General features: G+C 38.6%; 1 protein-coding gene across 1 annotated transcript in view; it reads right to left on the bottom strand.

Annotated features, from left to right (window-relative positions):
* CTNNA3 (catenin alpha 3) overlaps nucleotides 1–13,092 on the bottom strand; it is a 2,010,564-nt gene that overhangs the window by 1,552,470 nt on the left and 445,002 nt on the right. Inside the window, exon 6 of the mRNA XM_044660319.1 lies at nucleotides 7,025–7,228. Within this exon, the coding sequence (XP_044516254.1) occupies nucleotides 7,025–7,228 (204 nt within the window). The remainder of the gene's footprint in view (nucleotides 1–7,024; nucleotides 7,229–13,092) is intronic.

Raw genomic sequence — 13,092 nt, 5'->3', positions numbered from 1 at the left:
CCAAAATAATCAGAGCTTTCTAATTGCCAAATCTACCAGCCCTTCTTGAATATTTATCTTTCTTGACCTCTCTCAGCAATGTTTGACACTGCTGATCACCTTCTCCTAAATATTCTTTCTTCTCAAGATATTATTGTTGTTGTTCTTTTTAAACCTTTATCTTAGAATCAATACTGTGTATTGTTTCTAAGGAAAAAGACTGGTAATGGCTAGGCAATGGGGGTTAAGTGACTTGCCCAGGGTCACACAGCTAAGAAATGTCTAAAGTCATATTTGAACCCAGAACCTCCCATCTCTATGCCTGGATCTCCATCCACTGCACCACCCAGCTGCCCCCTCTTCTCAAGTTTTTAATGATATTGTTCTCTCCTGGTTCTTGCCTTGAAAGCAGGCAGATCCAGAATTAATTCCTACCTCTGTTACATCCTGGCTGACCCATAGCTGATTGCTTATTCTTTCTTTGTTGTGGGATTTTACTCCACTAATAGTGAGTATCCACCATGATTATTTTGGTCTCTTTTTACTTTTTCCTCTATATGATATGATGAACTTTATCATTGCTATGCAAATAATTCCTGGGTATGCATGTGTATGCATGTACATGTATGTATATGTACACATGTGTATGTATTCAGGCATAGGTGTTTGGGTATGTGTATATAAACATGTATGTTATGCATATTTTGTGTACCTAGGAATTATTTACATAGAGGTAATAATGACTACAAGGTAATGTTATACATGCAAATGCATATACATACATACACTATATATCATCACCCCACAGCCCTCAAATCTTTGCTCTTCCAGAATTCCTCATGGCCGTCTACAAAGCCCAGGCTGGTAGTCACCCAGTCACCCTAGCCTACAACCTGGTATTGCCTGTGACTCTTCACTCTTCTTCACTCCACATATATAATTCATTGCCAAATCTCCTTGCTTCTGCCTTCACAACATATCTCATAGAAGTCCCCTCCTCTCCACTGGCATAGGCATTAGACTAGTTCAGACCCTCCTTCCATCTCATCTGGACTATTACAATAACTTCCTATTCATTTTTTCTGCCTCATCACTTTCCCCAATCAAATCCATTCTCCAATCAGATGGTGAAGTGATTTTCCTAAAGTATATGTCTAACAGGTTACCCTACTGCTCAATCAATTTCAGTGCCTCCATATTTCCTCCAGGGTTGAATATAAAATTTTCTTTCTGGCATTTAAAGTCTTTCCCAAACCTGCCTCTACCTACCTATTTTTCTAGCCTCCTTACATCTTGCCCCATTTCACAAACTTCACAAACCCAAGAGACTGGCTCTTGTATTCCCTCCAACATGCTTGACTATCCATCTTGTACCTCATCATCTCCATGCCGTTGTGTCCCCAGGGCCTGGAATGGTTTTCCTCTTTGCCTCTTCCTCTTATCTTTTCTGGCTTCCTTCAATACTAGGTTCAAATCCCTTCTTTCATAAGAGGCATGTTCCAGACTTATACCCCCAACTCCAGCTGCTATTCAAGTCGACAAGCTTTGATTTAAAGCTTATTAAGAGCCAAGCACTATGTTAGTGCTGTCCCTTCTGAGATCCTCTTTCATCTACCCTATTAATACCCTGTACATACCTAGCTTGTTACATATCATCTCCACCATTAAAATAAAAGCTCCTTGAAGTCAAGGGCCATTTCTCTTTAGTCTTTGTATCCCTGGAGCTTAGACAATGAATGCATGGTCCATGGAAAGTTCTTAATAAGTGCCCAAGAACTAACTGAATGAGTCTGGTCACACAGGAGTTGGTTATTCCAATAAAATCTAAATCAAGTAGTCTTTCTTCAGATCTTCCCAGTTTAACAACCTCAAATAAAATATAAAATAAAATTGAAACTCCTCAGTTTGACCCTCTAGATCCTCTTCTGGCTGGGTCTGACCTATTTTTCCAGCTTTATTTCATAAAGATGCCCTTCACAGATGAAGTGTTCTAGCCAAACTGGGATGTTGACTGTTCCCCGAGTTCAATGTCCCCTCCTTTGTGAACTTGTCTTAGGATCATAGAACTGAAGGAATCTTAAAGGGAATTCCTTTATATTAGCAGATGGGGAAACTGAGTTATGGAGCAGTTGAGTGTCACATCCAGTGGCACAGAGCTAGTATCCAAGGCAGCCTTTGAATCAAAGTCTTCCTGACTCCAAAGCCAGATTCTTTCTCCTATGTCATAGCATCTGTCCCACATTTCACCTCCAAGTCATGAAATTCCACTCTTCCTTCAAGGCCATATTCTGGGGCTGCTTTCTACAGGAAGGCTTCCCTGATCTCCAAATTTTAAGATATCTCTTCCTTTGTTTTTTTTTAAACCTTTAACTTCTGTGTATTGGCTCCTTGGTGGAAGAGTGGTAAGGGTGGGCAATGGGGGTCAAGTGACTTGCCCGGGGTCACATAGCTAGAAAGTGTCTGAGGCTGGATTTGAACCTAGGACCTCCTGTCTCTAGGCCTGACTCTCAATCCACTGAGCTACCCAGCTGCCCCCATCTTTTCCTTTTTGTAATTTTATCACTCCTGGTTTTCATCTCTTCTCATCTTATCAATCCCCCCTTACATTTATCTATGCAGTGTTGCATCCCTCCACCCAGTAAAATGGAAGCTCAAGAGGTCATACTTTGACACCATCCATGGAATCTGCACAAAGACACACACACACAGTACAATACGTGCTAAGTAAATGTTTGCCACTGAACAAATGAGCAGAACTTGAGCTGATAGATTATTGTGAGGCATTAAAGTAGCACTGTAGATGGAAGGCTTGGAATAGGGAAGACTTGGATTTGAATTTAGCCTCAGATACTTACTAACTCAGTTTTGTCACATATAAAATGAGAATAACAACAACGTCTACCTCCTAGGTTTGTTGTGAGGATAAAATTGGATGTTTGTAAAGCATTTTTCCAAGCCTAAAAGTAATATATAAATATTATTCTTGTTACTACTACTATTATTATTTTCACCATCATTTTCCAGTAAGTTTCTGATTCCCTTCAGATTTTCACATTTTCTTTCAAAGAATGGGGGAAAGAATGTTAGGATTGAACCCATGATTTCACTGGTACAGAAAATTCTCATATAAGGAAAATTCTTCTATCAATGCAAGTTGTCATGTTTGCTGCAATTTATAGTCTTGGAGAGCTGCCTAGAGACCTAAAAGAGTAAGTAACTTGCCCAGTCACACCTCTTGTATGTGGCAAAGGTGGGACTTGAACTGAGGTCTTTCTGGCTCCAAAGCTGACTCTCAAAATTCAAGCAAGATTAATAACTCACATTTATTTTGAGCTTTAGGTTCTACAAAATACTCTAAATATATTATCTCATTTGATCATTGTGTTTTACAAAGCAGAGAGAGCTAGACTTGAAGATCAAGAATGGGGGGTCCAAATCCTGCTTCTGCTGCTGTGAGATATTGGATAAGTCACTTACCCTCTCCAGGCCCTTTTTTCTTTCCTCTTCTGTTATACTCAGTGACCATGAAGGTTTCTTCCAGCTGTCAATCTCTTTTCCTATGATTGTTTTAGCATATTCTCTACCCATACTTATTCATTACCTGCTTAAGACTCGGGCCAAATCCAGTTAGTATGCCTCAGAGTCGGCCCTGTAAACACTATAATAATTCAAAGAGCTGAGGAGATGGGGGTGGCTGCCTGCCTCCCCCAGAAGAATGAAAACTTGGATTTAAAAAAAAAAGGCAATCATCCCAACAGACTGAGCTGATTCTTTCTACCACAGCTGCTCTGTTTTTTATCAAAAGCCAGCCACAAGGTGAAATGGGCAATCGATATTAAGGGAACTCTAAAATTAGGACAGCTTATTTTTTTTTTAACCGAGACCAGATTATCATCAGAAATAGCAGCCATCCCCTCACTGACACACACCCAAAAAAACATCCATCTTCTCTCTGTGTTTGGGCACAGACTGTTGTAGTCATAGTGCTGCCAACTCCCCTATTTCTTTTCTGATTCCCCACTATTATACCAAAGAGCTGCCAGGGAGAAAGGCAGAGTTAGAAATTACAAGAATCTCGGGGATTATTTGCCAGAGATGCTGTGAAGCACAAGTTCTATTATCATCCAGTGAGACAGAGAAATCACACTGGGTGGAACCTGAGTACCATTGAAAAGGGCCTGGGCTCAGCAATTCAGAACTAGAAGGAATAATGGAGATCATCACCTGATTCAACCCCTTCACTGGACATAAAAGGAAAATGAGTTGGTGATAAAGGCTTAGAACTGGAAGGGACTCTAGGAATCATCCAGCCCAACCTCTCAATAGACAGAGGAGGAAACTGAGTCTTAGAGAGATAAAGACTTAGAATTGAAAGGGCTTTTGGAAGTCATCCAGATCAACACCTTCAGCTGAGAAACAGAAATGAAAACTTAGAGCAGTAAACAAGATTTGGGGGTTTGTCCAATCTAACTCCTTCAATGGAAAAAAAAGGAGAAAATTAACCCCAAAGCAATCATGTGATTGTCCTAACATCATACAAATAGGCAGAGGCAGACATACAATTCAAATTCTGTTTGATGCCACATTCAACTCTTCCCATTGCACTATATTACAGATGATCATAATGTAAATTTAGGGGACATAAATTTTAGGTTATCATTACTCTTACTCCTCTACTCTCTCGAGGGATACATTTCATCCATCTTCTTCTGCCCCTCTGCCATCCCTTCTGTCACTTGTTTTCAATCTCTCCCTGTCTACTGACTCATTCCCTGCTGCCTACAAATGTGCCTCTGTCTCCTTCATGATGAAAAAAAATTGATCCATTTCAGCTAATTAATTTTATATCTCTTCAGACTTGTATGGCTAAACTCCTTGAAAAAAATTACAATATGTGCCTCCACTTTCTTTTCTCTGGATCTCTCTTCTAACCTTATCATTCCAACAAAACTTCACTTCCCCAAATAATCAATCATTTCTTAATTGCTAAATCCAGTGTTTTTTCCTTAATCTTCATTCTTCTCAATCTTTCTGCAGTTTTGACACTATTGATCAATCTCTCCTTAGAATCTCTCCCCTCTAGCTTTTTGGAGCATCAGTCTCTCCTAGTTTTCCTCCTACCTGACTGATCCTTCTCAGTCTTTTTGATGGATCATTATCTCCATCATGCCTTAAAAATCCAATGATGTCCCATGGGGTTCTCTTCTGGATCTTTTTCTCTTTTCCCTCTACATTACTTCATTTCATATCATAACCCATGGAGTTGATTACCATGTCTATGCTAATCCAATCCTGACCCAAACTTTCTACTGACTTTCTAGCTTGCATTTCCAACTATCTTTCAGACATATAGAGCTGGATACCCAGTAGACATGTTGGGCTCAATATGTTCAAAACAGAACTCATTATTTTTCCCCTAACCCCTTCCTCCTTCTGACCTTCCCATTTTTGTAGAGTGCTATTGTTGTTGCTGTTGTTGTTACTCCCATTCACTGACCGAGTGTCAAGTTCTTCATCTATAAAATCAGAAAAGTTATACTAAATAAAAGTATATGAAGGTATAGTTTATTATCCTTTCAATATCTCTCAGATATCTCCCCTTCTCACTATCTACTCCAGATTTACCCTAGTTAAGCAACATCAACCATGGCTAGAGGCGAAATTTAAAAAATGTATTAACCAAAAAAGAATAGCACAGATATTAGTCAAACTATTTCTCTAAGGAGAAGGTTACAAATTATTGTTCCAATGATCTATATAACTTGGAACCAAAGACTTCCACATTTTTGTCTCAATTACTTGGATTTTTCCACCCAAAAGTTTCCCTTGTCCACTTCCATTTCCTAATACCCCATTGGCCATAATTTTGAATCCAAAGTACCAAAGTGAAACAATTTATTCACATAAAAACATTCTCTAGATATTATGTATGAGTCAGAAAACCAAACAACACTCATAACCTATCAACACAAAGATGGATAGCAAAGGGAAACAGAACAAGTTGACATGGTTTGCATTCAGACTTTTTAACCTTAAGATCAGAAAAAAACATTATCTCAGATATCTCTAATCACTGCCGCTGTGTCTGTTTCTCTGCCTGTGTGGTGCTCTCTCCATATACATATAGATATACAAACATATAGATGTATATACTTTTTGTATGAATATATACACACATATATACTAAAATGAAAATGATTTCTTCTCAATAGATTGTAGTTAATGAATGACTTTGAAAGACCTTTAGCAAAAAGGAGCATCTTTGCTGGAAATGTTTTTGGTTTTAGAACCAGAAAGACAGATGTGACAACCATAATATGTCCTCTATATGAATGAAATCTATTTGCCACTTTATCTATTTATTTTATTGGCTAAAAAACTCTTGATCAAGGAGCAAAGTAATCATATGTTAGGACCATGGGAAGTTGTCACATATCATATATAGTTTCAAAGAACTACCAACTATTATTAGCATATTTCAGCCATTCACATAAGCACATCTGCTGAACTAATCTATAATTTCACACCTGAAGAGTCACATCATTTGTAGCTAATACGTTTCAAACCATACCTTGATAATTCCCAAATCATGCAGATGACACATGCCTGGGATAAAACTTTCATTTTGCTCAAACTTTACCTTCAGTGAGACTTCAAGGTAACTCTACATTTCAGTGTTCTCAAACATTTTCTCATATTACAATATGACTTCAACATCTATGTTAAGATCCAATCATTCCATAGAACTTGATATTGATCCAAATTATATAAGAAATCAACAACTTTGCCCACTGGGCAGCATGTCCACTCCTAAGCACTACCATCCAGAAAGCTCCAAAATATTTCAGCTAAGCAATGAATCTATGGTACATCATTTAAAAAGCATCAATAGCCACCACACAAATTGAGTCATGTATAATTCATCAAAGCATACATAGGGAAAGAGAGAGAGAGAGAGAGAGAGAGAGAGAGAGAGAGAGAGAGAGAGAGAGAGAGAGAGAGAGAGAGAGAGAAACAAAATGCCATAAGAAAACTAGGCACTTACATTGTCCATATATTCTGAGAGCAAGTCCTGGAGAGCCTGTCGAATGGAGTTACACTCAGTGATGATTCTTTCCCGGTGGAAGTCCCTTGTGCATGAAGAATCAGCCAACAATGCTGCCCCACTGATGATGGCCTCTAAGCGTTTCTCAAGAGAGGGACGGATTTTCTCATCACTTACTGTGAGTGGATCCAAGATTACTAAATTCTAAAAAGGGAAAGAAGATTAGGTGGATCAGAATTCCATTCATTTAAAATTTTTCTTTTGAAGTATTTTTCCAGCTAGATGGCACAGTGGATAGAATGCTGGGTCTGGAGTCAGGAAGACCCGAGTTCAAATCTGGCCTCAGATACTAAGTGTATGATTCTGGTCAAGTAATTTAACTCTGTTTGCCTCAGTTTCCTCATCTATAAAATTAGTTGAAGGAAATGCTAAACTACTATGGTATCTTTGCAAAGAAAACTCCAAAGAGGATCATGAAGAGTCAGACATGACTCAAATGACTGAGTAACAACAAACATATATCTTGGTGTTGAGCTTTCAAATTAGAATTTCTGACAAGAAAATAGGATGTCTTAGAACCCTGATCTCTCTTCAAGGCTCAATTCAAGTTTTAGCTCTTAAAAGAGGCTTTTCCTGAGTCCATCCCTTGCTAGTATCTCTGAAATGACTTTCCATCTGTGTCCAGATGTCATTATTTCTTGGTAAGAGATAAGCTCCTCAGAGGTAGGGCACTATGGATATGGCTTACTATGTATGATATCAATTTTTAAAAATATGTTAATTTTGCTGAGCCACTTTTTCCCCTAGTTTTATTTCATTATTATAAGGGAGGATTCTCTGTGAAGGGAAAATACAAGCACACATTAGGAAATGAAGGTTGTATAAAAACAAAAGAGAGAGAGTCAGAGGACTGGATATGTGGTTTCATTGATCCAGAGAGTTCCACAATGAGAAACTTCCTCTGCCAGATCAGGTAAGTATCTTCCTTGCACCTTCCTGTCAAGAGCTACCTAGAGAAATGAGATGTTGTCAGTCAGTCTCACAGAGCTCATAATCTACAAGGAGAGAAGAACAAGCTCTAAACAGGTTAGATCAGAAATAACTGACCAGAGTAGAACAGACATTTTTGACATAGGCAGTATTTTAAATAGAAATCAATAAAAATATTTGTTTTTAAGAATGTAAGCTAAATCTGGCCTCAGATACTTCCCAACTGTGTGACCCTGGACAAGTCACTTTACCCCCAATGTCTAGCTCTTACCACTCTTCTGCCTTGTCATCTATATACAGTATTGATTCTAAGATGGAAAGTAAGAGTTTTTAAAAAGAAAGAGAGGGAGAGAGAGAAGGAAAAGCAGGAGAATGAGGAGAAGAAGACCACCACAACCATGACTGTACATTCTTTAAGGATAGGAACTATTCTTTTAGTCTTTGTATCCCCACTTAAAACATGTACTCAGAGAATGTTTAACTGAATTTATCACATGCTACTTCTATGCATCAACTCCTTTAGTGTTCAATTTATTCTTGAGAAGATTGGATGATGAGATCTCTAATTCTAAAATCATTGAATCAAGAGGAAGAAGCAACTGTGAAATCATTTAGTCCAAACCCTTCATTTTATAGAGTGTGACGAGAGGAGATGAGAGCAAGAAAGGGTTATAGATATAAAAATACACTAAGACTTTTGGGACACCATGTACCTTATCTCATTTGACTTTTATAACAACCTTGTAATTAAGGACATCAGATATTATTATATTCATTCTATGGATGGCAAACCTAAAACCCAGAGATTTTAAGTGACTTTTCAAATGTCTCCAGATAAGATGTCAAGCTGAAGTTTTAGACCTAGGGCTCTTATTTTCAAATTTAGGTGCTTGTTCTTGAATTTCTAAGGATCCTAGTCACCTTGATTTTTTTGTTTTCATTATTAGGGTCATAGGCTATAGAATCAGAAGGGGATTTAGATATTATTTAATCTGTTTTACAGCTGAAAACACTAAGGTCTCAAGAGTTTAAGTGGCCTGGTGTCAGAAAGCTAGAAAAGTACAAAACCAAGATTTGAGCCAAACTCTCTGAATCTGATTTGAATTCGCTTTCTATTTTGCCATGTCATTTACTGTTCTTGCTTTTCATTTTCCAGTTCTATTTCCCTTCTTTCTTGATCAGTCTCTCCATTTTGGCCCCTACACCTTAATAGATTAACGAGATATATTTGTAAACTAGTTTATAAGATCTCCTTTGTTTGGTGAAGGGCTAATTGGAAAGTCATTCCCTTTCACATGGGCATTCATCTTTTGTCTAATAAAATCTTCTTGAAGGTTGAAAGTAGACAGGAATCCAGACCAAAAGTCAGTCAGCAATCCAAAGTAGCAAAAAATTTTAAGATACTGTGCCTATGGGACAGATGTTGTTCATCCATTCGTTTCTAAACCCACCCCTTCATTCCATCTGCCCCTTGCTCTTTGATGGCTTCTGCCAGTACAAACTCTCCACTCCAGTGATTCACAGCAAAAATTAAACCAATTAAAATCATGAATATGGCCCTTCAATGCAATTTTGCCATTAAGAAGGAATTCCAAGAGACAATCAAATTGCTCTATTATTGCTCAGATATAATTAGAAGATGTAATATGGAAATAAAAACTTTTCTTTTCCATACTATCAGGAAGAGCCTATCAGTTCACCAAGTTTCAAATGTATTACCTTTAAAGTTAGTGTAAGAACTTCTTAGAAATGAGACCATCTTCATCCTCCCTCTCCTTAGGAAAATTATATATATACCAGAGGCTCCAAGGTCTTCCCCATATGGTTAGTACTTGTGTGATCTCAGCTCACAATGGAGTAGGAGCAAGAAAGAACTGGCATCAGAGATTCTTATCCTGAGCTCTTTTTTATTTTAAAAAGTATTTTGATATTGATTCCCCTTTATAATCTCATGTGTTTTTGTTTTAATTTTAAAAGGGTCCATAGTTTTCATGAGATGACCAGAAGGGTCCACACACACACACACACACGCACACACACACACACACACACACACACACACAAAACCCTTTGGCTAAATGGCCTGGGCTTACCATTTATAATTTCACAGATCCTTGGAATTGGAAAGAACACAGAGGCCATGTAGTCCAGTCCTGTCTGAAGAGAAATCTCTACAACATCCAAAATTCAGTCATCCAATTTTCTCTTCTTCACTGATGGGGAACCCAGGCTTCCAGGAGACAGATTGTTTCACTTTGGGGTAGCTCTAATTACTTAGGAAGTGTTTCTTTATAATTTAAAGAATTTTAGATTTTAAATTGTGTGACTAAAACCCAGATCTCTTAAATTTTCCCCCGCCTCTCCTTTCCTCCTAGTTCTAAGATGTGCAACTCTTTCATAAATTTAATGACATCTATTGGATCCCCTTTCAGCCTTTCTTCCTCTAAGCTAAATCTATCCACAATCTTCAACTGATCCTCATATGACATGGTCTCCACTCTGTCTCACCATCCTGGTCACCATCTTGGATGAATAAGTGAATAAAAGACTGAGCATTTATTAATTCTCTCTACATACCAAACACTGAGCTAAGTTTTGAGGATATGAAAAAAGGCTCCAGCCACAAGGAGTTTGCAGTCTAATGGAAGGAAAGAACACATAAAGGGCTGCTGAAGTCAGGGATGGATTTTTTTTATGAGATAGACTTTGCTACAAACAGCAATACAATGATCCAGAACAATTCTGAGGGCCCTATGAAAAAGAATGCTATCCACCTCCAGAGAAAAAACTGTTGAAGTCAGAATGCAGAAGAAAGCGTGTGATTTATCGCTTGTTTATTTGAGCATATGATTTGGGGCTTTGGTTTTATAAGGTTATTCTCTACAAAAATGAATAATATGGAAATATGTTTTGCGTGATAATACATGTATAACACAGATTGAATTGCTTGTTAGCTCTGGCAGTGAGGAGGGAAGATGAGAGGCAGACAATTTGGATCATATAGCTTCGAAAAATGTATATGCAAATTTGTTATTAACTTTTTTGATAAAGAAAGTTGGTTTTGACCTGGATTTGGATCTTGCCTCTGACATTGTCACTTTTTTGTAAAAAGAAGGGGTTAAACTAAATGCCCCCAAGATCCTTTGTGGCCCCAAGTCTATGACACTCCAAAGTCTTACTTCCATGCTCTCTTATAACAAGGAGGAGGTCCTGTGGCACTGAAACCAATTTCAATAGATCTTTAGTAGGTCCTACAAAGATGGAAAGGCTTCAGATATGGGAGATGAGTGGTATATTTGTCACCTAAGAAACAGCCTAGCTAAGTATGAAAATGCTCATCACCAAGCTGGCAGATTTGGGGGCTATAGAAAATTACACAGACCTGAGTTAGAAGGGCTGACTATTGTCAACAGATTGGAGTATGCACCATGTCAAAGTCAGAGATGCAATTCTGAAGTTGTGTCAATTATGGGAAGCTAGGTGGCACAGTGGGTAGAGCACCACACCTGGAGGCAGGAAATGTATACTCCTCAATTCAAACCCAGCTTTAAATACTTAAGAGTTATGTGACCGTGGGCAAGTCACTTAGCCCAGTTTCCTCATTTTCCTCATCTGTAAAGTGAGCTTAAGAAGGAAATGGTAAACCACTCCAATATCTTTGCTAGGGAAACCAGAGAGCCAGGGCTAGAGACAGGGGGTCCTGGGTTCAAATCTGGCCTCAGACACTTCCTAGCTGTGTGACCCTGGACAAGTCACTTAACCATCCTTGCCTAATCCTTACCCCTCTTCCATTTTGGAACCAATACACAGTATTGATTCTAAGATGAAGGTAAGAGTTTAAGAAAAATAGAACAAAGGAAAACCCTAAATGGGTTATAGAGTTGAACACGACTGAAAAACAGCTGAACACACACATTAAAATACTGTATGTCCATATACATCTATGCATACATATTGCCATGGCAGAAAAACCTATTTATTACCATTTAGAATACAAGTCAGTAAATGGATTTATTTTTATACCATTATGAGGCAAGACAAAGAGAAGCATCAGTTAGCACAATAAGAAATGTGTTTATTGAGCAAGTGGCTTTCTTAATAGGAGATGTTTCCCACAGGGCTAGTACTCCAGAGAGCATGAGGTACTGAATAGAGAGCTGAGCTCAGAACCAGGGGAAAAACGTACTTACACCTGACACATACTAGCTGTGTGGCACTGGGTAAGTCACATAACTTTATAGTGCTCTAAGATCTTAAACCTGATTGGTCCATCCCTATCTGGGATTTCCATTTAATGACTCACTCTCCAAACTACTCTGTCTCCTCCCCAGCAGCCTTCCCCCTACATGCATGTACCTCCCCCAGAATTCTAGCCCCGCTCCCCTTTCTATTTTGTCTTCCCTCTTAGAATGCAAAGCTTTCAAGAATAGGAACCATCTAATTTTTGTATTTGTATCTCCACTGCTTGGCACAATGCTTGGCACATAATCAATCAATCAACATTTATCAAGCACTTACCATGTGCCAGGCACGATGCTAATGGCTTGGAATACAAAAAGAGGCAAAAGCTAGCCCCTGCCCTCAAGGAGCTTATAATCAGTTCATGAATGTTGTTTCTATCTACCTATTTAAACTTGGTACTAAAGGGAGACTTTCTAACCTGTTATTCTATCTTTAGTATCCAGGGTCTGAGGCAGGACAGACTTTGTATTTTGTTTGGCTTTGCAGAAGAACAGGATCAGCTGTGACTGTCTGCTCCCTTATACCTGAAATGAAGTCTTACTCAAAAATGGCATCACTCAGGTCAAAAAGGAGAAAATGTAGTGCCCTTTCCACTAACCTTGACAGCAATATGTATCATACAGAAGTTTTCTACCTTTTGTTGAGTGGGAGAGGAGGATTGAACCTAAAACTCTACTGCTATAAACTCTTGATGGGGAAATTCTCTCTGCCAAAGCAGACCATCTGCTCTGCTGGCCGGTGTTCTGAAGTGTTAAATGACTTACACAGGGGCAAATGTGTCCAAGGAGGAATTCACACCCAGACCTTCCTGACTGTGGGTCAGGAAGCTTGCAATC

This window comes from Gracilinanus agilis, chromosome 2 (genome assembly GCF_016433145.1).
Source record: "Gracilinanus agilis isolate LMUSP501 chromosome 2, AgileGrace, whole genome shotgun sequence".
Classification (NCBI taxonomy): Eukaryota; Metazoa; Chordata; class Mammalia; order Didelphimorphia; family Didelphidae; genus Gracilinanus; species Gracilinanus agilis.
The sequence above is the reverse complement of the archived record's forward strand: the minus strand, read 5'-3'. Positions and strand labels throughout refer to the sequence as shown.